The sequence below is a fragment of the Neocloeon triangulifer genome, unplaced genomic scaffold (assembly GCF_031216515.1).
Source record: "Neocloeon triangulifer isolate White Clay Creek 2 clone unplaced genomic scaffold, ASM3121651v1 ptg000004l, whole genome shotgun sequence".
NCBI lineage: Eukaryota > Metazoa > Arthropoda > Insecta > Ephemeroptera > Baetidae > Neocloeon > Neocloeon triangulifer.
Window position 1 is genome coordinate 3097727 of NW_026775547.1, and position 24980 is coordinate 3122706.

The 24980-nt window shown below is 35.9% G+C and overlaps 5 protein-coding genes across 5 annotated transcripts in view; all 5 read right to left on the minus strand.

Annotated features, from left to right (window-relative positions):
- The window catches only part of LOC132193554 (cell growth regulator with RING finger domain protein 1-like), a 30947-nt gene extending 26901 nt beyond the window's left edge, over nucleotides 1–4046 (minus strand). The window contains exons 1-2 of the mRNA XM_059614297.1: nucleotides 3781–4046; nucleotides 3033–3184 (exon numbers count right to left, since the gene is read on the minus strand). Coding sequence (XP_059470280.1) covers nucleotides 3033–3184; nucleotides 3781–3878 — 250 coding nt within the window. The 5' untranslated portion in view covers nucleotides 3879–4046. The remainder of the gene's footprint in view (nucleotides 1–3032; nucleotides 3185–3780) is intronic.
- A 1517-nt stretch (nucleotides 4047–5563) lies between these two features.
- LOC132193384 (ecdysteroid-regulated 16 kDa protein) lies at nucleotides 5564–6468 on the minus strand. Its single transcript, XM_059614019.1, has 3 exons — nucleotides 6313–6468; nucleotides 6146–6253; nucleotides 5564–5937 (listed from the first exon to the last, which is right to left on the minus strand). The coding sequence occupies exons 1-3, from the start codon at nucleotides 6380–6382 to the stop codon at nucleotides 5669–5671; spliced, it is 447 nt and encodes a 148-aa protein (XP_059470002.1). The 5' UTR covers nucleotides 6383–6468; the 3' UTR covers nucleotides 5564–5668.
- A 130-nt stretch (nucleotides 6469–6598) lies between these two features.
- On the minus strand, nucleotides 6599–9574 carry LOC132193383 (uncharacterized). Its single transcript, XM_059614018.1, has 7 exons — nucleotides 9458–9574; nucleotides 9363–9403; nucleotides 9166–9293; nucleotides 8951–9109; nucleotides 8449–8896; nucleotides 8102–8382; nucleotides 6599–8040 (listed from the first exon to the last, which is right to left on the minus strand). The coding sequence occupies exons 1-7, from the start codon at nucleotides 9552–9554 to the stop codon at nucleotides 6654–6656; spliced, it is 2541 nt and encodes an 846-aa protein (XP_059470001.1). The 5' UTR covers nucleotides 9555–9574; the 3' UTR covers nucleotides 6599–6653.
- Nucleotides 9575–10145: 571 nt separating this feature from the next.
- LOC132193522 (uncharacterized) lies at nucleotides 10146–13414 on the minus strand. The gene is made up of 7 exons (XM_059614240.1): nucleotides 13315–13414; nucleotides 13213–13253; nucleotides 12970–13100; nucleotides 12765–12908; nucleotides 12259–12706; nucleotides 11919–12199; nucleotides 10146–11852 (listed from the first exon to the last, which is right to left on the minus strand). Exons 1-7 carry the CDS (start codon nucleotides 13382–13384, stop codon nucleotides 10295–10297), a joined length of 2673 nt encoding a protein of 890 aa, XP_059470223.1. The 5' UTR covers nucleotides 13385–13414; the 3' UTR covers nucleotides 10146–10294.
- A 399-nt stretch (nucleotides 13415–13813) lies between these two features.
- LOC132193520 (uncharacterized) lies at nucleotides 13814–16293 on the minus strand. The gene is made up of 7 exons (XM_059614238.1): nucleotides 16169–16293; nucleotides 16065–16111; nucleotides 15658–15806; nucleotides 15445–15603; nucleotides 14945–15392; nucleotides 14615–14895; nucleotides 13814–14554 (listed from the first exon to the last, which is right to left on the minus strand). The coding sequence occupies exons 1-7, from the start codon at nucleotides 16263–16265 to the stop codon at nucleotides 13873–13875; spliced, it is 1863 nt and encodes a 620-aa protein (XP_059470221.1). The 5' UTR covers nucleotides 16266–16293; the 3' UTR covers nucleotides 13814–13872.
- Between the last annotated feature and the right edge of the window lie 8687 nt (nucleotides 16294–24980).

Sequence of the window (24980 nt, forward strand, 5' to 3'; positions counted from 1 at the left end):
CTACATCAACAAAAATTATAATAAAAAATGGTGCTTTTCAACGCGTCAACTTTTTATTTCAGGCAACTTTAATTAAAAGTAAGTTGCCCATCAATCATACGAACAAACATGTCGGGCTGCAATTTTAATTAATCATTTCATGGTCTAATTGTAAAAAAATTCGTCTCGTAAAGATTTAAATGATCACTGGTTTTCCCGTTGGTCGCCGTCGTCGTCAGCTCATTGTCAGTGGCGCGGACAATAGGTAATAACATATCCAGCCGAGGGGATTTCATTACAGAGAAATTTCGGCACCACTCGAGACTCTCACTGCACACTCACCCTGAGTTGCGAATTTTCCTGAGAAAGTGAAAAGCGGAAAACGAAAGCAGGCGATGAAACCGAAAGCTCCGAGTGATTCGCGTCTTTTTCGCAAATTCACGGGCCAAAAAGATAAAAAAATAGCAATGTAATAAAAGTTCCTCTCTTTATTTGTTCAACTCTCTCAGCCGATTCCGCTGCTCACGCATTGCAAATTAGAAACTTATGTAATTTCGGATTCGGCGCCTTTTGGCCGATTCATGCAAAGTTATGCAAATTTATGTGTGGTAAAGATGAGAAATTAATGAGGAATTATTTCAGCGCCGACGGCAGATAATGAGCGTGCTCTTGCGCAACCTCAAAACTTGGATTTGCGATGATAAGGAAAATGTTGAGAGATGAAATAACAAGTTAATAGCAAAGAATATAAATGATATAAACAGAGAGAGGACTCTGGATTTTTTGAGAGTCGTTTGTAAAAATTCAAGGTCTCTTAATGCATGGAACTATTCAAATCAGTCAATCAAATTAATGAATGACGATCAAAATTTTTTATTTCCTTAATTAACAAAGATAAAATGGAGTTGTGACAGCTTGATTGCATATAAATGTCAAAGGGACTTTTCAATAAAATCGAAATGTGCTAATTTATTTCAATTTGAATAATGACGTTCAGAATATTTCTTACTTCATTAAAACTGCAAGATTTAAAAAAAATCTTGTATTTTTTTGAACCCAGAATAAAGGTGGAACAACAATTTTTGAAGAGAAATTGAGATTCTTCCTTAATTTGTATTGTATATTTTTTTAATTTCCTATATTTTATTTATTATTATTTTCTTTTAATGAAGCACCAAAACTTTGATTTCTTTATTAATTTATTTCCCCTAGAACTGGATAGAGCTTTCATCAAAGGAAATATTTAATCGTTTTCTATCAGCAAATTTATGGCAAAGATTACATTTGTGTAGACAAGTGAAAATTTTATAAAGAACCGACAGAGCTATTCTATTCACAAATATTTGTTTGCATATTGATGAAATTTTTATTAAAGTATGGCTTGACTCAAATTCTTATCACTTTATTGAATTAAAATAAATAAGAACGCCTTTTCTTGTTTGGCAAATTATATTGATTCAAAGTTTTATGACACTTTTTTTTATCTATAAACTCAACACTTAAATTTTATAGTGAGACATCCCAGATTATAAAACTTTGTGTTGCAGGAAAGGAAAACGAGCCTTGGTAAAATTTACAGAGAAATACGATCTTTCCTACTTTCCCGCCTTGGAAAATTTCCACAGGCCGCTGAGAAGATCAAGTGAGTTGAGCCGGCTCGCGAGAAAAGGAATCAGGTTTTGCGAGCGCCGCGAGCACAACTCGCTCGATGCTCGCGATTTGTCTCGACCGCGCCCCGCGCCCGCCTAGAAACAAACAAAAGTTCTTCTCCGCGGGTCCATCTATATAATTTGGATAAGAATTTTGGTTTTGCAGGCGAGTCAGGTGGCGCAGGTCGCCTTGAGAGGCAAGGCCGCGCAAGGAACCGCCTTGACCCTGAGTGCGTCGCGAGGAATCTCAAATGCTGAAGAGTGGGCGGCTGGGACCCCCAATTAGCACTCGAGAGCCATCCATTGTTTGTCGAGAGCGACAGATTGGACACGGCGGCCATTGTTATCGCCGCTAATTGCTAATTGCGATAGGAATTTCCCCGCGCTACCTATACAGTTTTGTTTGCTCTTGAAATTATAATACAATGTGCGAGCGACCCGGCGTTGACTTGGAATAGAAGCACAGTTTTGTACGTTGAATTTTAATTTTTCGTTGGATTTACCTTGGAATAGGATTTTTGTGTGCAAAATCACATACTTTATTTAAGAATGAAGAAATTTGCTAAATGAGAAAATTAGCACCTATCAGCATTTAAAAAATTTAACAAAAAATGAAGTCGTAGTTCAAAATTAACAATCCAAATAATTTCATACAGCTAAAATGTATGTTACATCGAGGACCGGTTCTAAATCAAAATCAAAATTATTAAATTGTTTAATTTTAAATTAAATAATATCTATTGATGTAAAAGATTTTATATTGACTGAGATGGACATTAAAAAATTCATCTGACTAATAAGATGTTTAAAAAAAAAATTTAGCCAAAGACTGCCCTTTTTGTTATTTCCTAAATGAATGCATTTGCTATTTTATGAACAAAAGAATAACTTAATTTCAAATTGAAGTAATATAATAGTATATTAAAAAAATAATATTTGAAAAAATATTTAAAATAATTTTGATCATGTTTTAAATTTATTGGTGCTTTTCTGAATGATAAATTCGCGGATTTTGTGCGTGTTTTTTTTTTTTAAATAATTTCACTACGAAATAATGTAAAAATATTAAAACTGTTTAAAATGACGTAGCGATGAAATTATCTTAAATTGTATCTATTTTTAAAAGAAAAAAAGATTATTCATTCAAGATGTAGGAAATCAAAACAATGTTATGCTTGTGACGTATAGAAAACATTCAAGCTTGTTTACATAATAAATTTGCGCCACGTTTCCAATGAAGGTTGTAAAGCAACTTCAAATCCTGGAAGCTAGTTTTTGCGCCGACGAATTTTCCAGAAGATCTAATTTGTGTTTTTTCAGTATACGCGCGTTTTTTCTCTCTCAAAATTTTATATTTCTTTTTCAACGTAAAAAGCGGAGAAACGAAATTATTGCGACACTCACCGTTGTAGGAAGACTTGGAGGACTCTTGGATTTTGAAAGTGAAAGGGATGTGCACCTTCATCATCTTCATTTGCGGAATCTGCGGCTGCACAGGGTGCACGTTTCCTCCGAAGACGAACTCGTCTCCGTGCAGGCGGAACACGACCATGTTCCTGCAAAGAAAATTCAGCCAATTTATTATGAAAAATTTAACATGAACAAAGATTTTGTAAAATGGAGTGGGCCACACGTTATGTAACATTTAAATTTAAAGTCACTTTCATTTTTTTTTACTTTTTAATGAAATATTCTGATAAAAATTTAAAATAAATTATTTTTAGGCTCAGGTGTTTATGAACAAAATATAAATTATCTTAATTGGTAAAAATATCTAATTCCTCAACGCCAAAGGGTGGAAATTAAAAAGTTATGCAAAGGCCACTAAAAAACGCAGTGCAGCCGTCAAAAGACGACGACCTTTCCACCGCAAACGAGCAATCAAGATTTAATTGCCGTGGCGACCCTTCCGAGAAAAGACCAGCGAAAGGTCTGAGCTGCGTCAGTGCGAATTTCCGGAGAAAAATCGCCAAGGACCGAAATCGGAGCAGAATTCGGAAATTTTTGACAGCTCGCAAAAATCGAAACCACGCCCCCTTTTTGCGAATTAATTTTATTTACGCATATTTGCGCGTTTCAAAATCATACACGAATCCACTGTCCGCGGTGTCCGACACCTTCGGGCGGTGTCCGAGTTTTTTTGTGGTCGTACCTGAGGATGAACAGGACCATGGCGCAAAAGCAGATGAGCACCGCGAGCACGGAGAAAATGTTTGACAACTCGGCCACGGACACGAGCATCGTGGACATTGTTGAGCGGCGGCACTGCAGGACACTGTCAGGCAGGAGCCTCGTTGGTTGTCATCGCTGGTCGAGGCGCAGGGTAGACCTGAGGAGAGAAAGTCTCGCACCACTTTTACGGCCTGCTCCGGCACACAACACCTTTTATTATCATATGATCGCCAGCCAGCAGAGTAAATATTATCAACGCCAGTGCCGCCGCCGCCGCTGTCAAAACGGCCGACAAGTGCAGCCACCTGGCGCACTCAGGCCAACCAAGGGTTGCTTTTCACTGCTACAGGTGGCACCACTGACACTGACAATAATAAAACTAGACTTGCGAAAAAAGAGAAAATAATAGCACACGAGGTGAACACATGGAGTGCAAAAAAAAGCGGCAGAGTCTAACAAAAAAATAATGCCTTGAATTAAAAACAAGGTATGTATGAGAGGTGACAGGGATGACTCATGTGTGTATATGGAACTCATGAAGTCGCAAACAGTCGCAAAGTCTATAAAAATCCCATTGTTTCATTATTTTTGTGTATTAAGGATTTATGCATTTTTTTTTTAGAATTCTCCATTCAATCCATTCATATGATTTAATTTTTCTGCCAATAGAGCAAAATATGTAATTCATAAAGTAATATTGATTATGCATAAAAAAATTCCATTCTACGCTTCCTTTTTTAGAAAAAAAATATCTTATTCAGTTGTATGCACTTTTTTATTATGCTGCCGGCAGTGCCGGCTGTTGTTATTTTAAGGTTTGCACTAAATTGTGATATTTATTTAGTTTTTATTTTATAGTTGGCCTGAGTAGGTTCTTTCTGCTTCGAACAAAATGTGGCTTCTTTTGTGACACCAAGAATCGGTTGAAGAGAGACAAGGTACAGCAAAACATTATTTTTCTCATTTTTTCGCACATTTTTATTTCTTAAATAATTGTTTGAATTATGGACCAAACTGAATTAATTAAATTTCATTATTATTGCTTTAAATACGTATTATAAAAGAAAGGAAATGAATAAGTTTTTGAAACCATGTAAAAATATTTTTTCCTGATTTTGAGCAGGTTTTTTCGAATTAAGTTACGTAATTTTATATTTTTCCTGGTTATTGCCAAATAAGTATATTAACAAATAATTAAAGATTTTGGGCTAGAATTCAGAAAAAGTAGGCGATAAAAAAATTTACTGAATTTAAGAGAAGTTTACAAAAAAAAAAAAAAAAAAAAAAACAGTTGACTTTTTCAATCACAATAAAGAGATTTAAAATTATTTCTAAAACTGATTATCGTTATTTATTAAATTGAAAGAACATCTGGCGAGATCTGACGTTTATATTCATTATAGTTTTCTTGTTTTCGTGCGGCATAAAATTTTCTTCACATCTATTATAATATAAGTGATATACTTTGTTTTAAACAAAATAAATAATTTAAATTGAATGATTTTTGCTTACAAAAAAATAGTGCTCCCCTGCTATCATTTTTTGATAATTATTTCAAAATCTTTTTCTCATCTTATATTCTTTTAAATTATTAATGGCAAAAGTCAAAACAACATTTTGATCATTGATTTTTTATCACTGGCTAATATCTGTGATCGTTTTTCTTTGCTAAAGTGTCTGAGATTTAAACTAAATATCATTTTACGCCAAATTACGTTTCACATTTCCATTATTTCTTAATATTTGAAATGAAATTCACAAAATTCAGAAACTATTTACTTCATGTTTAATTTGGAGAGCAACACATTATTCATGTTCGTGCCATATTTTTGAGTATTCGGATGTCAACAGAAATTCTCTCCCTTTGTTTAAGGGTTAACGACCTTTCCATCAACTTCAAAGCAGGTGAGGGTATTGTCGGCTTCGTCCAGGACGGAAAATTCGATGCTCATGGACACGAGCGGGTACTCCTGCAGAATGGGCATGATCAGGTTGTAAATGACTTGGTCGCCGGCGGCCAAGGGGCAGCCCCCGGAGATGAGGTTGGCGCAGACGTCTTGGTCGGGCAACGGGTAGTCGATGGTCAGGCCGAGGGTGGTCACCATCACCAAAGGCCTCAGAGTGCTGGCATCAGCGCCTATAGTAAATTATAAATTTAATATTAGTAATAAATTAATAAATGAATCAATTCATTCATTTATTTATTAATTTTTCTCTTATTTCAAGCGACCAAAATATTTTTCCGATTTGGGCTTTTTTTAGTTATGCAACCTGCCGCGCGCCTGAATCAAGCAAGTTGCATAACTCTGAATATACATGGAATGAAATTATTAAATATTACATACTTGCAGTGAAGGTTACTTTAGAGTCGAGGTCCGTGCCATGAACAAAGTCGCAGGGAAGTGTTTCGCAACCAGAAACCTCCAGAAAATCAGGGCTTGGTGATCCATCGCCTATTTTAAAATTAGAGACGATTATCAAGCTCAAAATTAAATAAATTTAAATTCTGTACTGCAAGCTCGGAAATCTGTCGCGAAAGCAGATGCGACGCAAAGGGCAACAAGAAGGGTGGTGCGCAGCATTTTGGTGCCTTGCCTCGAGTGTTTTTGTTGAGAGTGAGCTGATGTCCATCTGGGCCAAATTTTATAACAACCTCTTATCAGTTGATACTGGATTGCGACGAAGACAGGTGCGACACTCGAAATTATCAGTCGGCAAATAATACAGATCTCTCGCCACACACACAAAGAAATAATTATCTTCTGAATCAGTGGACACCTGGCGTCTTAAGAAATATGAAACGTGAATCACGCGGCACTACATTTATGATAAATGATGATAATAAAAATTAAATTATTCGAGCCCACTGAACGGATCCGGGTCACGATTTTGGCGCATCCGCCGAGCTAAATTCATGTCAATGATGGTGTGTCGGTCTAAAAATCCATTAGTATCAAGAGACAAATGCAAATTCGGGACATTCTGGTTTGGAGGAGCAGCGTTTTGTCTGCCGGCCAGAATTTGATTTAAATTTATGGGAAAGAGATCAACGGTTTCCTGGGTTGGAGGAATTTGGGCGCGGTTCCTCTCTTGACCTTCTGATTTTGGGCGGCTTTCCCTCCTTCGAGGAATCTGCAGTGGCTCAGGTGGAGTTTGTTTTTTTAGCAGTTCCTCTCTTGACAGCTTTATCGGTTTTGCCAAATCCTCAGGGTTGTAATGAGGGGTGGGTGGGAACGATTTAATAGGAGTTGTTGGTGCCTTTGCTGGTTCCGGCAGTGAAAATCGCGTCCTTCTCACCGGCAGAGTCGGGTTGCTTTCAGGTTTTGGTTTTTGATTATTGGCAGGTGGATCCTTTTCCGTTTGCAGAATTTGATTAGAAATTTGGCCTCTGGGGATATTTACATATAAAACAGGTTTTTCGGGGATCTTTTCAGGTTTTAATTCTATGTTTGCTGCTGATGACCTGGCAGGTGCGGGGGATCTTCGGTCAGGTCGAGGGCTTTCAAAATTGTTGCTCTCCTGACTGGAGTCGTGACCTCCGACTATATTTTTGTCCAGATACTGTGGGTTCGAACTTGCTGTTACCGTTTTGGGCAACATTGAGGTCAAGTCTGAAATTCTGTTCTGCCGCCGGAAGGGTCGTGGTTTATTCTGATTTTCGTTGATGTAATTGCGCAAAAAGTCCTTTCCATCATTTAATCTAAATTCAGGTGGAACGAAATTATCTTTGTTAATTAAATTTGATTTCTTTTCGTCGTTAGCTCCATTTTTAATAAATTCAGCTTTTACTGGATACTTATTTAATGAACTTGGTTTCTCGTTAGTGCTCCTCACTTTAATCGGCTGTTGTGGGGTGGTGGAGATTTTTATCGTAGGTGCTGTTTTCTGCTGTGGTGGCTGCTCCACGTCCGTGTCGCTGTCTTCATCACTTGATGATTCCTCCTCTTCAGCAGGTTCTGGTTTTCTTACCTTCCAGAAACAAATTAAGTCTTTCCACGTATAAAAGCCTCTTTCGTTCATCCTCTTAATCAATTCGCCGCCACCTCGCTTGAATGCAATTTCCAATCCAAGCGTGATGATACTTGCAGCCATTCCCATATACAAAACTACCAACATTGGGATGAGGGTGTCTATGTCAATTGGATTTAAATCAGGCAGGGGCTTCAAAGGTCCTACATCCGGCTGGTCAATGTATCTTCTCATTCGATTTATTATTCCAGTCTCTCTCATACGATTGAACCTATTTAAAGCAAATAAAACATCATTGAAATTATTTATTGCTAAGAATATTAAACCCTCACATTTTGATAATTTGCCGATTGTATGTGTTATTTTGATTTAAAACAAAGCCCAAGTTGGACCGGAAATATGAATCTTTCAGTGTCATCACGTTGCATTTGGAAATTTGTTGATCCTTTGGAGGGATAGCAAGTTCAGAGTCCAGAAAGGCAACATTTTCTTTGCATAGTCGTTTAATTTCACTTTTGTTATTGTAAAGATTATCAGCCTTTGGTTTCATCGGCAATAATTGATCCCAAACGTCAGCCAATGGACCTCTTTTCCCATCTTTTAACCTGGTTATCTATAATGTGAAAAATTTGATATGGTCAAATATTAATGCAAAAATGAACCAGCATAATATTAAAACCTTAATATTATCAAGGAGTGATGTGTCATTCCGAACAATTAGTTTATGTGTTTTTTTGGCGGCCATATCCTGAAGCGAATCAAAAGGTGGCTTAAAACTAACAGTCGTAAGCTGAGAAATGACCTCGGTGTTATACGTGATATAAATCAAATAGCCACAAATCAGGCTGGTCCAGACAAGCACTCGACCAGAGCATCCTGAGGCAATTTGAATTGCGCCTTGGTAACAGAAGCAGCCAATTACAATTATAATAAGCTGCCCTACATCGGCGGGCGTAGCTAGGTATGACCTAATTTTTGCCTTTTGTCCGACGAATTCGATGAAAATCAAGATGACGCCCATCATCAGCATTGAAATTACAATAGCCAACCATAAAACTGGTGAAAATACTTTTCCCAAGCTGAGCGAAGTTGATACGCTTGTTGGAGATTGAATGAATAATTTAAACCTATTAAGCATTTCAATAATGTCAGTATAACTGTATATTAAATTTTTTTCTTACCTTGTGCTGTGCGTCGGTTGAGTGATTACGAGGCCTTTAGTTTCCTCAGGCCCAAAGACCGTTGGAACCAATGCAAAATTTGCACCACCTTGGTAGACAAGTTGAGGAAGGGCGCTAGCCGAATTGGCAGAAACACCCTGTGGTGTGATAAATCTTACCCTGTTCAAAAATTATTTATGCTTTCTTTAAGAAATTGTTATTTTACTAAATCTTACGTAAGCTTTAGCTTATCCCAGACAAAAGACCACAGCTCTAAACCAAAAGAGGTTGAAAATTCATATTCGAATAGCTGTTCAGGCGTGTAGCTTGTGTCAAAATTTATATCGTAGCCATCAATTTCTTCCTGCAGAAGTTGCGAGGATTAGTTTGGTATTCAAAGATCACATGATAAAAAAAATAATATTATTTTTACTCGGGTTACTGCTGCCACCACTGTTTGCGAAACAGGTTTCCCTAATAAATAATATCATATAAGATTTTTAAAAAATAATTTACTTTTAAACTTACAAAATGTCGTTGGGGGTGTTGGTTGTTCATCCTGACCGTTTGCTGAATTATTGAAAGTAAAAATAAAACAAATTAATGATAATATAAGCTTGTTCATTTTGCTCTGTTGAGGCCAAATGCTGGATGAAAACTAAAACATATTAAAAACTGCTTTGTAATTCCTGGTTGTCACAACACCAGCAAAACATTGATATAATAATTATTTTTACACCGTCTGTTGCGTGAGAGCTAAATTCTCATAATTGATAATCATGGCCGACTTTTGTTGTGCACTACATGCTTTTAAAGCAAGGCCATTCTAGTTGAAAATGGGATCAATATTAAAAAACTTTTTAGTCAGCATCTAATATTTTAAATTATACTCTTTAATTTTGCGTTAGCTATTAATTTTTGAAGCAAATGCGAGCTAATTAACGAGCAAAATTTCCATTTTAATTGCAGATCTCAACTCTCAATATCTGTTTTTTTTACTTGTTTTTTTTTCTTCTATTCAATTCTATTTAATATTTCTTAAAACGGGTAGTAAAAGTCCTTCTTGAAATTAATTCAGAGCAAATAAAAAAAAAAGAAACTTATTTTCAGAGCGCACAAAATATTTATTTATTTTCTAAAAATGTAAACCAAACATAATTCAATTGAAGTTTAAAAATTCTGTGAACATGTTGGTAAAATTCATGCAGAGAAGAGAAACATCTGAGAATTTTCAAAATATTTTCAAAAAGGAGTGAAAAAACATTAAAAATTACTATATTATAATAATAATTACAGCAAAATTTTAAAGATAAAATTACGCTTCCGAGTATCAATGCAGACGTATGAAGAATTCGTCGTAGATGTTTAATTCGGTCCACCAAACGGATCTGGGTCGCGGTTTTGGCGCATTCGTCGAGCTAAATTCATGTCGATGATGGAGTGTCTGTCCAGAAACCCATCAGTATCAATTGACAAATGCAAATTCAGGTTTGGAGGGGCAGGGTTCTGTCTGCTTGCTGGAATTTGATTTATATTTAGAGGAAATAAGAGATCGGCGGTTTCCTCAGCAGGTGGAATTTCAACGCGGTTTCTTTCTTGACCTTCAGTTCGCGGGCGGCTTTCCCTCCTTTGAGGAACCTGGAGTGGCTCAGGTGCAGTTTGCTTTTTGAGAAGTTCCTCTCTCGATTGCTTTTTGGGTTTCGCCAAGTCTTCAGGGTTGTACTTTGGGGAATTTGGTACAGATTTAACCGAAATTGGATCCTTTGGTGAGTCAGGTGTTAAAAATCCCACCCTTCTGACTGGCAATGCAGGGTCGTTTGCAGATTTGCGTTCTCTCCCTGGTGACCTGCCAGGTTTTAACTCTCGGTTCACCGTCGGTTTATCAGATTTTGGAATATCAAATTCACTCTTCCTCTGGATTTTGTCGTGACCTATATTTGCATACGCCAGAGGTTCTCTTCCAGGTGACCTGTTAGGTTTCAACTCTCTGTTCACTGCTGGTGACTTGGCAGAAGCGCCTGACTCTTTATTATTTTTAGGGCTAGTTAAATTATTTTTCTCCTGAATAGGGTCCTGGCCAGTGGCTATATTTGCATGTGCCTGAGGTTTTTCCACAGGGAGCCTATCAGGTTTCAATTCCCTGTTTGCTACTGGTGCAGGGGACCTTCGGTCAGGTCTTGGGCTTTCAAAATTGTTGCTTTCTTGACTAGAATCGTGATCTCTGATTGTATTTTTATCTAGATATTGTTGGTTGAGACTTGCTTGTTTGGGGAAAATATTTGTCAAGTCTGAAACTCTATTCTGCCGTCGCAAAGGTCGTGGTCTGTTTTGATTCTCATTTATGTAATTACGTAATTTTTCAAAATCTTTGCCGTCATTTAGTCGAAATTCAGGTGGAACAAGCTTGTTTTTGTTAATCAAATTTGACTTCTTATCGTCGTTTTGCCCTAATATTGCAATCGGTGCAGCTTTTACTGGATACTTGTTTAGTGAATTTGGTTTTTCGTTTGTACTCCTCACTTTAATTGGCTGCTGGGGTGTAGTAGAAATTTTTATCGTAGGTGCTGTTTTCTGCTGTGGCGGCTGCTCAACGTCCGTGTCGCTGTCTTCATCACTCGATGATTCCTCCTCGTCAGGATTAGGCTTTCTTACCTTCCAGAAACAAATTACATCTTTCCACGTGTAAAAGCCCCTTTCGTTCATTCTCCTAATTAATTCTCCGCCGCCATGCTTGAAAGCGATTTCCAAACCAAGTGTGATTAAACTTGCAGCCATTCCCACATACAAAACTATAAGCATAGGTATGAGGGTGGCTATATCGATTGGATTTAAATCAGGCAAAGGCTTTAAAGGTCCTACATCAGGCTGGTCGATGTATCGTCTCATGCGGTTTATTATTCCCGTCTCCCTCATTCGATTGAACCTTAAAAAAAATTATTTTCCATTTAATATATAAATTTTAAAACTAAAAAAATTAATGTACTCTTACACTTTTATTATTTGCTGATTGAATGTATTATTTACGTTTAATACAAATCCCACGTTAGAACGAAAATATGAATCTTTCAATTTCATCACGTTGCATCTGAAGGTTTGCTGGTCTTTTGGTGGGATGGCAAGTTCAGAATCCAGAAACGCAACTTTTTCCAGGCACATCCTTTTAATATCAGATTTATTGTTGTATAAGTTTTCAGCTTTTGGTTTTATAGGCAATAATGCATCCCAAATGTCGGCCAACGGACCTCTTTTCCCATCCTTAAGTCTGGTAACCTATTTAAGAAAAAAAAATTAATTTTTTGTTTATAAAAAAATTTAAGGGAAGTCCGCACTTTAATGTTATCAAGAAGAGATGTGTCGTTCCGAACAATTAGTTTGTGTGTTCCTTTTGCGGCCATATCGGAAAGTGATTCAAATGGTGGTTTGAAAGCGACAGTAGTAAGCTGCGATATGACTTCTGTATTAAAAGTGACATAAATCAAATAGCCACAAATCAGACTGGTCCAGACAAGGACACGGCCAGAGCATCCTGAGGCGATTTGAATTGCGCCTTGGTAACAGAAGCAGCCAATTACAATTATAATAAGCTGCCCTATATCAGCAGGAGTTGCTAAGTACGACCTAATTTTTGCCTTTTGTCCGACGAATTCGATGAAAATCAAAATGACGCCCATCATCAGCATTGAAATTACAATAGCCAACCATAAAACTGGTGCGAAAACTTTTCCTAGACTGAGGGAAGTTGATACGCTTGTTGGTGATTGCACGAACAGTTTATACCTTAAAAATATAATTATATTTTTTGCAATTTAAAATATTATAAAATATTATTTCTTACGTTGTGCTGTGCGTTGGTTGAGTAATCACCAGGCCTTTTGTTTCTTCGGGTCCGAATACAGTTGACACCATGGCTAGATTAGCGCCACCTTGGTAAACGAGCTGCGAAACCTCAGCGACACTAGGTTGCGCCACAAATTTGACCCTTAGAAGATCAATTTTTAATAATTCATCCATATTTAAACAATTTTTCAGATTTTTCTTACGATATATTTAGCCTATAACATGCCATGGACCAAAGCTCCAAACTAAAAGTGTCAGTAAAGTCAAAATCTGTGATCAAATTTTCGCCCGCGTATACTGTGTCCCCGTTGAATTCGTAGCCGTCAAAATCCTCCTGTAATTGAGGCACTTTAAAATCTGCACTTGGAGTTGCTCCAAAATTATCAAAAATAATTAATGCATTTTATATTAGAAGTATTATTTATAATTAAATATTAAGGTTTTGCCTGGTTCACCGCTGCTGTCACTACTCTGCTCACAAGCTTCCCTAAATTGAAATAACAAATCAGAATTTAGATTAGTTTAAAAGTTAATTTCTTTAAACTTACATGTTTGCGCATTTGCCAAATTTTGTGAATTGAAAATTAAAATTGTTAAACACAAAATAAATCTGCTCATCCTAGCTGGAGAGTTGCGCTCAGTGCAGGATTCATATAACGACTGACAGAAAAAAACCTTCTCACCCATGTTGTCACAATAGTGGAAATACAAAGCCGCTGCGGTTGCATGTTAGTGACATTAACCGTGATTTTTTTTTATCAGCTTTGGTAGATTTTCATGTCGGAGATCACGCAATAATTTTGACAGAAAATTCATTCTGAAGAAAAATCCATTATAATTATGGGCTACCATCTGATATGAGATATGATAAGTAATAAATTTTAATCAGAATCATTTTATAAAAATTATTTATTTTTGTCCTATTGATTCATTAGGATATATTTATCTATTCCTATTAAATCAATCAGTTGTCAAAATATACAGGTTTTAAAACAAAACTCAACGCAAGTAATGTTTCCAATTATAAATTTATTTTTTCCCCGCAAATTTTATTACGAAAAAGAAAACACTAATATTTTGATTAATAAAATTAAATACTCTCTATTTTAAATTTTGCTTTCCCTTCTTGGTGGTGGTACTGAATATATCCGAATTGGCAGCGGCGGAGTTCTTGAAATTTCAACTCTAGGCGAAAATCCGTCTGCTGAACGTGGACTATTAAAATTGCTTTCCTCGGAGCTGTTATCGCGCAAGGTGTTTTTATCCAAATAAACTGGTCCAGCGTTTGGTAAGAAGTTGTTCAACTGAGAAACTCTATTTTCCCTTTTCAATGGTCTGGGAGGCACCGATCGGTCTACAAATTTTGATTTATTTTCAGTTTCTCTTTTAATTTTAGCCGGTGTCGCAGGTGTGCGCGGAACTTTAATTGTTGGTACCGAAGACGGCAAAGCTGCTTCTTCGTCTTCGGAGGATTCGCTTTCCTCGCTTGATTCCTCGTCAGGATTCGGCCGTTTCACCCTCCAAAAGCACACGACGTCCTTCCACGTGTAATAGCCCCTCTCGTTGAGCCGCCTGATCAATTCGCCCCCACCGTGTTTAAATGCAATTTCCAGACCCAAAGTGACCACACTAGCAATCATCCCTACGTACAAAACAACCAACATCGGAATGAGGGTGTTAATTTCAATGGGATTCAAGTCTGGCAGGGGCTTCAGTGGACCCACGTCAGGCTGATCAATGTATCTGCGCATTCGATTAATTATTCCTGTCTCTCGCATCCGCGAAAACCTTAAAAAGTAAAATTAATTTTACTGAAAATAAAATTTTTATAATTTTTTTTTTATATACATTTTAATAATTTGTTTGTTGAAGGTATTATTTTTGTTTAAAACAAAACCAAGATTTGATCGAAAATAGGAGTCTTTCAGCGTCATCGTGTTGCATTTATATTTTTGCTGGTCCTTTGGAGATATTGCAAGATCCGAATCCAAAATTGCAACTTTTTCCTTGCACAGCCGATTGATTTCCTTTTTATCATTGTAAAGATTTTCCGCTTTTGGTTTCATTGGCAGAAGTTTGTCCCAAACATCAGCTAAAATTCCTCTTTTCCCATCTTTAATTCTTGTGATCTGAAAAAAAATTAATATACCTAAACTTTTATATTAAATAATATTTTACTTTTATATCTTCCAAGAGAGAAGTTTCATTCCGAACGATCAGTTTGTGCGTTCCTTTCAAAGCCATATCTTGGAGTGACTCGATGGGCGGCTTGAAGCTGACCGTTGTCAGCTGCGAAATGACCTCCGTGTTGAAACTGACGTAAATCAGGTAGCCGCAAGTCAGGCTCGTCCAAACCAAAACCCTGCCAGAGCATCCTGACGCAATTTGAATCGCGCCTTGGAAACAAAAACACCCGATGACGATTATCACGAGCTGGCCCACGTCGGCCGGCCGTGCAAGATACGACGTAATTTTTGCTCTTTGCCCCAAAAACTCGATGAAAATAAGAATGGCGCCCATCATTAACATTGAAATAACGATGGTAAGCCACAAAACTGGAGTGAAAACTGTTCCCAAACTGAGCGACGTTGAAACGCTCGTCGGCGACTGCACAAATAATTTGTACCTAAAAAAGTTTAAATTATTTATTTTAATATTAGAAATAAAATTTCTTGTACTTGACGCTGTGAGTTGGTTGAGTGATGACAACTCCCTTGGTGTCCTCCGGAACGTAAACCGTCGGAATGAATGCAAAATGTGCCTGCCCATTGGCCACCATTTGAGTTACGGCACTTAAAGTGTTTTTAGAACTTCCCTTCGGCGTGACGAATTTGAATCTTGAAAAATTGATTTAAACATTAATTTTAAATTTAAGTTAATATCAAGCTTACTGTGCCTTTAATTTGTCCAAGGCTATCAACCACAGCTCGATTCCAAAAGAACCCACTTCAAAAGCATCTTGAAATGAATCAACAGTGTACGTTTCCGATGGAATAGTTTCCCCATCTTCGTAAGTCGAGCTTAAAGTAGCAAACTCTTCCTGAAATTTAAATTTTATTTTTTATTCTGATCATAAAATTTAATGCTGAAAATTAAAAGAAAACAAGATATAGAAAAAAAACGAGGCTTTTAGAATGCCCCATTTTTTATATTAAATATAAGCCCATACTATAAATAATTAAATAACATGGTGAATTCTTGCACCTCCAATTCATAGGCCTGATTTAAAAAAAAAATTAAAAATAAATTAAGTCTTTGTGAAGAGATAATTAAGTTCTCAAAGATATAAATGCCTTACATGAGTTACAGCTCCAATCAGCACCGTGTCACTAGGCACTGGTTTCCCTATTGGTAAAAAAATTAATTAAAACTGAAAATTTAAATAAAATTTGCAAAACTTACAGAAGCCTTGGCCTGCAACTGGCGGAGCGTCTTGACTTCTTACAAGAAGTGCAACGTTTTGCAATAAAACGAGTAAAATTCCCGCAGCAAAATTCATTGCAGTCAGGAGTCGACCTGGAGACCAAATGAAGTTTTGAGCAAAAGTGACATTAGAGTTGCCATTATATAATGCAAGCGCAGTACATTATTGGAATGACGCACGTTAATCCCAAAATAGATACGTCGCATTGCTCGTTAAGCTTTTGATAAATGTTGTGTTGATAATCATATTTTTTTTGTTTATTTTATTTTTAGTAATTTGGAATGATCATATCCTTTAGAATTTTTACCCAAATAGATCATTATTAAGTTAAGCAAAGTTGATCAACGACGAGAGAGGTTGATCAACAATTATACTTTTGTTAAAAACGATTAATATTAATTAATATTATGTTTAAGAAGTAAATTTTTAGATAGGTTTTCATACATACAGCAAAAATTAATTAAAAACAAGAAATATGTGTATTGCTTTTTAACACGCAATTTATTGGAAATTATTCACGTTTTATAGATTATGATTATTTGATGAATCGATGAGTAATTGAGTAAACCTTCATTTCTTCACTCACTTTTGAACTGATTATGAGATAAGAGGAGGCTAAAAATTAAATTTTGTATAGGAACACCTGTGGGCACTTGAAGCAAGTGGTTGCATAATATTTGATTTTCAATCAACAAACTTTTATATTATTAGATTACAGACTGGCTTAGTTACAGTAAATAATAAAAGTGGAATAAATTAGAAAATATAATTAATTTGCACATTTTAACAACGGATCCTATTGGAAAATTTGTTTACTTTTCAAGTTGAAATCTGCACATAAATTTGGAACTCTTTGCTGAAAATGTCTCAGTTTCAAATTGAAATTTCATTCAAGATTGTTTTAATTTCTATTCTTCATTTTAGTTATTCAGATTAATAAAATTTCTATTTTTTCCTATTTTTAATATTTGATGGAGCTTTGCTTTAAATTACTTTGTACATACAATTATTTTGGCCGCTGAGAGCTGAAAATGTGTTATCTCGGAAAATTGATCGCACACACACCTCGAAATATCACGCAGACATGACGTGTGTGTGTGTGTCGATCCACCGGTAACGCTCGATATATTTGCTAACGCGCGTGTGTGTGTATTTTTGGAGCTGGCGCTGTCATTGACAAAAGATCTCGCAATAATTGCTTTAATCACGGCGGAGAATCGGGCGGCACACGCGCTCGCTGCATTATTCGCAGAGCGATGCGCCCCTTTCGCTGTCATTGTTTGCGATCTCGGCCGCCCTGGGGGTGTCCGAAATCAAACACGCACAAACTGGGCAAGGTCCACGTCAAAAGTGACCGGCCTGCGTTTGACACGTGCGTTACGCATGCGAACGTGCGCACTCACTCGGACGGCTTTTGACGTACCTGGCGGGGGTGCCGAAAATAAATATACACGTCGAGCACAACAAATTATTCCCACCGAGCGTTTGGCAAAAAATTCCATTTCGTGGCGAAATATGTGTGTCCTTTGATTAGGGGCCGCCTTCAAAGAGCTAATTTTCTCCGGCAAAGAGACAAACAATAAAGGTCTGCAAGTGAAGCGTTCAAAGAAAAAAGCAGCTAATCACGGCGCGCTTTGCGATTTTCCGGGGAAATTATTAAAAATGGTACGTATTATGTGGGGGAGGGGAAGGAAACCCTCTTTTCATGCCAGATGCGGTGTAATTATTTCTCAGCCAGTGATCTCGCCGGCGCGTTAACCCTTTCTCTCTTTTCATTGCGATGCGTGTGTTCCCTTTGTTGTCCGATATTTTATACGTTTGACTGCCGCTGCGCGAAATCTTTGATCGAATAATCGGAAAGCACTCTCGCCGGCTGGAACGGGTGCCGCGACGCGTCACTTTTTTGATTTGGCGAATGAATTAAAATTGTAAAGAGCTCGCAGCAGGTGCTTTTGAACAATATTTCGATAAAAATATGAAAAGGGGGCGTACAAATGAAATGAAAATCAGTCTGGAAAAAGCAGCAGGGTGTGCGTTCAGATTTTATTCTCCTTTTGATATTTCTTTTTCTACCATTTAGCTCAATAATAAACATAAATTTTGTTATGAAATATTAAATTTTGTATATGAAAAACAGTGAAAATATTAATACAATTAAAATTTATTTCAAATTTACTGTCGAGTGTTCAAGATCGTTGTAAGTTAGTATTATCCGTATTGTCAATACCAAATATGTTTTAAAATTTTTAAATGTGTATCATAATGCATACAATTTTCATTCAAGTATAAATATAAAATTATCAATGATATTGACCACTCAGAAATTGAGACGATTAATTTATCTTTAAATTATAATATAATATCAAGTTAAGCAGATGATAAATATAATATTATTTTTTTCAAGTTCTCAAAATATATATATTATGTGTTCTGTATATACATTTTCTTATGATTTCTGGAATTAAAATAAAAAAATAATTATAAATTAAATAAAAATTAAATTATAAATTAAAATAAAATTTGCTTTAAATTTAATGGTTACCTATTTGGAATATTTTTACTTTCAAAACTTGTAAATAAAATTAAATAACTTTTTATAAGCTATGATATTTGTATAAAATTTGTCATTTGCTTTTAGTGCGATTTTGATTCGCCCCCATTATTATTTTCATTATTTTAATTAATCACACTCGCATCCTCCTCTTTTCAAATAAGACCTGCACCATATTGCAACACCAGACTTCTGCCATACCTGTCATTCACAATAACGGACGTATATAATTATGCAATCAAGTCGAATTGATGATGATATCGCGATTGTCAGTCAATTAATTGCACCCCCGTCGGGGTTATAGTGCCGTTCGTGACGCTGAACTCGTGTGCGTCTGTTGCGCCTCGACCGAACCCCGGCGGAGGCAAAAAGCATGCATGCATATTTCATTCTGATCATAGCAGACGGAATTAATACAATTGTGTGTTATTGTTGGCACGCTCGGGGGTGTTTCATTTGCGGCGCGATGAGTAACGAGTGAGGGCGAACTTTTTGACATGCAAGTGACACGAAATAAGACATGTGTGTTTTCAATTGTGTTTGCTGCAAACCACTGAACTGGATGCATATCGGAATTAACTTTCATTATCCACCCATCACGCTGGACGCTTTTTAGCATGTGGCGAGAGATCTGACTTTTGTATGTGCTTCTATTTTCGGACCCTTCTGCCGGTGGTCTCTGAAAATAACTATAATTCTTGTAATGAAGGGTGATCTTTTATGTGTGCTATTCACGTTTACAAAACGTTTTTGGTGCAGAAAAAAGCATTTCGAAACTCAATCCTGCTATATTAATGGCAATAAACCATTTTTTTTTGCCAAAAGTTCAAAGTTATGTTTTTATAAAGTGCTAAACATCAAATCATTTTAATTTTAGTTCCACCAAACAATTGAAGAATAAAATTAAGAATTTTAATTTTTTTTTCAGAATTAAGAATTGCATTAATTTCAAAGAAAACATGGCATTAAAAATTAAATGTTAACTTTTTCTTAAAAAATAGTTTCTTTTTCAGTTTTTACTAAAATTTGTCCCATTTGCATTTATTGAAAGTATAATCCAGCTCAAAGTGTGTGTAATAAGCGCAAAAAGTTTAATAATTTGAACTGAGATTTAAAAAAGTTTTGAAAGGGCCTAAAATTGTCAAAGCTTCCAAATTTATCCAATAATTTGAATAGAATATTATTGTTATGTAATTTTTAATTTCACACTTATGGTTTGAATAAAAAGTTAAAATAACAGCAACACTTTTGCCAAAATCCAAGTGTTGCTTATTAATTTTAAATTTATACGTACAGTTGACTCCTTTTTCTACAATAAAATTGCAACAAATATCTTTTGTAGTAACTAAAAATATTATATAATAATAAATGAACGCTGGGAAATTTTGTAACAAAACGTTTATAAGTAATGAAGAGTATTCAAATTTCAGTGAAGAACCCTCCATTCGAGACTTGTGCATTTGTAATTAAGCATCCAAGTGCGCACATTCATTGAAAACAATGTGACATTAATTCAAGAGTCGACGAAATTCCCATGCATGCATGTGCACACGTACAATAAGCGGATAATCGTGCACTTGTCTTCATATTCTTGAATCATGCTCATGAATCCGCAGCTCTCATCGAATTATGCACAAGAGGGGGTGGGGGAGAGGCAAGGGCGGAAATCAAATGAAAAAAGTGCAGCCAAGATCTCCCGCGTTTCATTTTATTTGTAAAAAAAGGAAGGGAAGCGAGATGCAAATGATTTGAAGCGCATGTAAAGCTGAAAACTGATCACTCTTCTCCTGCCCTCCAATTTATCGGCGCAGCTTCCCGCCGCGTCTCCTCTATTTTTTTTTATTATTCCGTTCGGAAAAACAATGGCTCTCAATCAGAGAGCACTCTCGAGAAATATAATATATATTTCATGTGAATCTGGGTGGTCTGCACTGCTGCATTACGGTGATTAAAACGAATTTCAATGGCGCTGCCTGCCTCTTGATTAATCCGAAAATGTATTATTTTTATCCCGCCGAGTGGCGAGAAAAGAAAAGTGATACCATAAATTTTTGTGGGTCCTTCCGCATGCATTTTTTAAAGCGCTGCACAGATGCGAGCCCTTGTCGCCTGCATTAGGGGATTATATTTTTGCTGCACCGGGAGGTGCACTCGAAAAAACGCTGCAGTTGTTTTCCTTGCCCACTAAAGGGTTCTTGAACACGCACTTTTTTTATTATTTTCTCCGGCGGCTTTGCACTCATTTAAAGAGCAGCGCGTTGTTCGGGGGCGAAAAGCCGCACTTGTGAGTGCATTATTCAAATTAAAATGCATTTTGCATCCACGGACCTTTGGATCGGACAGCACTTCTTTTTTATAATCAAATGTACGCATTTCCTCTAGTATATATTCTCATTGTAAATTTATTATTTTTATATTCGTTCATTATATTAATAATATATCATCAATGATTAGGCCCCATAACAAATAATATTTGCATACTTACACTTCATTCAACAATTCACACCTAAGAAGGTATTTACAAAATTTATAAAAATATTACGAGCATCATTTTATTTTGACCAAAGAAAGTAATTAAAGGATAAAAATGATTAAAAATATTATTAAATAAAAAAAAAATTTACAGTATAAAAAAACGGCAATATGCATTAAAATATTCAATTTTACTTTTAATATAACAAACGTTTAGATAATGTAAGAATTTAATAAATTTTATATTATGAATTCTGAATATTAAAAAGTCAATTTTTAACCGTATTTAACAGAAACTGCGAGAAGAACCGCATCAGTAAGACATTTTTGTAATCAGACTTGATGCCAAAATATGTACTTTAAACTTTAAATTATAATTCAAATCTGTTCCCCTTAAATTTTATTTCTACTTAAAAAAAATAACTTTTAATTCTTAACCCTCAAATACTGTACGTCAATAATTTTTCTACAAAAGAAAATTCACTAACAGATTTTTTCAGCAATTTGATTCACACGAAGGCTGATAATAAATTTTAAACAATTAATTGCACTCTTCAGTTTTTATAATTTTAAACAGTGAACCGTGATGCAGATAAGATCACTCAAAACTGAGTCACTACAAACAGATTGCAATCGCGAAAAGCACAACATTGCCAAACAAACACGTGCTTGATCTCTCTTTCATGCCTCTCTCGATTTCGCACACACACTCCGCACTCCCTTTTCATTTTCAAATCAGCAGATGCATTACATTTAATATTCCCGCCGCCTTTTCATGCTCTTTCGCATTCAATATCGGAATCGCTGCACTTGCTCTCGGTCCCAGTGGACGCCCAGGCATGATGCAGGGATTTTGACATTTTTGCTTTGAACTCGGGCAGGATGAAAAATATCCTCCGCCGGCCCAGGAGGACGCGCGCATATCATTATTGCATTCAATTATGCATGACCGAGCCGCACCAGACTATTTTTTTTCCACCCGGTATCGAAAAGACAAACACATTTCTGACTGAAAGCTTTGAATAGAGAGAAAGAGAGACTCACACAAATATTGATATGAGAGACGAGGGGCACCTGCAGTGTGCATGCAAGAGTCATCCCTCATCTCATTTCTCTTGCGTGGCATTTGCGTTCTAAAAGTCAAAACACATACATACACAAGAGCAGAGGTAATTTATTGGGTGATTACTTCTGAAAAGGCTTCCAACTGCTGCTGTATTGAAAGAGTCGGACTGAATAAAACAGGAGATGAAAATTTTAAAAGGAAAATAAATCAGATCAGATAAAACACTTACACTTTAAACAATACTAATAAATAAAAAAAATTATTAATACACTTTTAAATTTTGATTTTAATCATTTTATTTTCCATTGTTAGTTAAATTAAATTTTTTTACTGCAAAATTTATTTTTGCTTAATTTAAGAAAAAAATGCTGCACTTGATGGAGCAAAACATTATGACCATTCGAATAATTAATTGTATTGAACAAATAAATTTAAAAATATGTATATAAAGTAAGTCCAACCTTCTATATTTTCACATTGTTTAAGAGATATCATTCTCTAATGGTAATGAGTAGAATGTTTATATCTTTTTCTTTTAATTTGATTGTACAAAATTTATGAGAGCTGATGAGAGCGCAATGAAATAATTGTTGTTGCATTAAACAAGCCTTTTGTGCTTGAATTTTTTAATATATTTTTTTTACAGTTAATACCAAAGTTTTCCAAACAGAAATTTATAGAAATTATTTAGAATCTTCAAAAAATTATATGTTTAAAGATGTTTTAAAAACGCATAAAAATTATGTTAAAATTTTCACCAGAGTATTATCAATAATAAACAAATGAACTGCTTTGGATGGCAGCTTGAAAAAGTTTTTCACGCAATTTTTTTTATATCTAACACAGATGATTATCGTTATCGACGCAGAAACTGAAAATCTCGCTTCACAGCAATCACGTCACTTTTGACATGATAATTGTAATCAAATTAATTGCTCTCCTTACATTAAAGTCTTATAAACTACGAGAGGGTGAGAATCTCTCCTCAAAGGCAGATCCGCATTAAGACTTATTGTTCCAATCTAACTGTTGCCGTGGAAAAAATTATCAAAGCGAAAGGCTTTCTGCGCACACAAAGATGAGAGACAACACACTTGCGTAATCCGGCCGCGACACAAAGGGACGCGGATGACAAACCACCCCCGAGTCGCCCGCGGCGGGGGCGGCACCGCCCACGATAATTATTATAATGACACGCGAGAGATCAGATCAAACAGAGAGAGCGAGAGACGCGAAGAAAGTTGTTTTTCTTGGCCGACGTATAAGTCACGTAGTAGTTGGGGGTGGTTTGCACCCTGCACTGTATCCGGTCGGGCGGAAAGTCGATGATCCAAATGCGATGATAGAGGCCGCAATTAAAAGCGTCAGAAAACAGGGGGAGTCGTCATTCCGCTTTGCAGTTTTCAATCCATATCGCATCGCGTTTGCAAAGGGGATGATGTTTTCGGTATAATTAATATCAGCACAATAAGCTGCACGATATGAGATACATTTTCGATATATTTCGGAACACCTGTGCGCCTTGTTTTATCTGCTACTGGCTTTTGTGTTAAAAACCTGGCCGGCCCCTCTCTCGGACGATATTTCATGAAACACGGCACGCGGCAGATGTCTAATTGGAAGTGTAATTTAAAGGTCGTCTCGAGGGTCATCACAGCCCGCCAAAATAATCACACTTTATGGCCCCCAATATAAAATATGTCGCGCGAAAAATGAGGACTGATCGATCGGAAAAAATGTTTGGTGGCGTCAGCAGGTGCAAATTAAATAATTATTTCCGCCGTTTGCGGTGGATTTAAATTCAAAATAATTGAAAAAGTGGCAAAATATTAATACGTGGGGCCTCTTTTAATAAGACAAGAGTGAGACTAATAGGTGGTTCATTTGATAAGATTGAGGGTTTGACGTAAGACATTGAATACAAAGGTTAATTGTGAGTGTTCCAGAGAGATGTACCTGATTACAAGATATTAATTTTTAATCTAGAAATGATGCATTATCAATGACAATATTCAATCGGAAGAAGAGACATTGTGATTAATAATTATTTATTTATAATTAATTTAAAAATGGTTTTGTAATTTTTAGTTGTAAAAAAACACGGGAAATTTGTCTCTAAATGCTTTTTTTTTGTACTTTAATTGACAGAGAAAATTGAACCTTTATATATATATTTTTTTAAATAATTTAATATTATAATATGTATAAATATAAAAAAAATTGAACTTCAACAACGTAACCTGAACGTAACTAAATCAAAAAGTTATAAATTTGCTGAAAATTGAACGATTAATTAAACAAATTTACTCCTTTTTTTAGAATCATTAATTTTTTTTACCTTTTTCCACAGAATTTTTACATAATTTTCTGGATAAGCAAAAAAATTGTTGATGTAAATTCTTCAAATGTAAAAAAAACTTATTTAACTTTCTCGCAATCAATCGGAGCAAGAAGAGATAATGCATTTTTTTTTCTTTCAATAATCAGATTGAAACTTAAAATCGAATGCGTGCGGCCACACGTGTCCGCGCCAAAGGCTCCCTCGCGTGCCATTTAATATAAAATTTCCAACATTGAACTCATCTCTCTGTTGGTGATATTTGCCGATGATTTGCGGGCATCCCTTTCTTTCATTATTCATATAAACTTTTTCTATATGCGTAATCTGCTCTCAGCTGCGTGTATGTATTCAAATCTATTT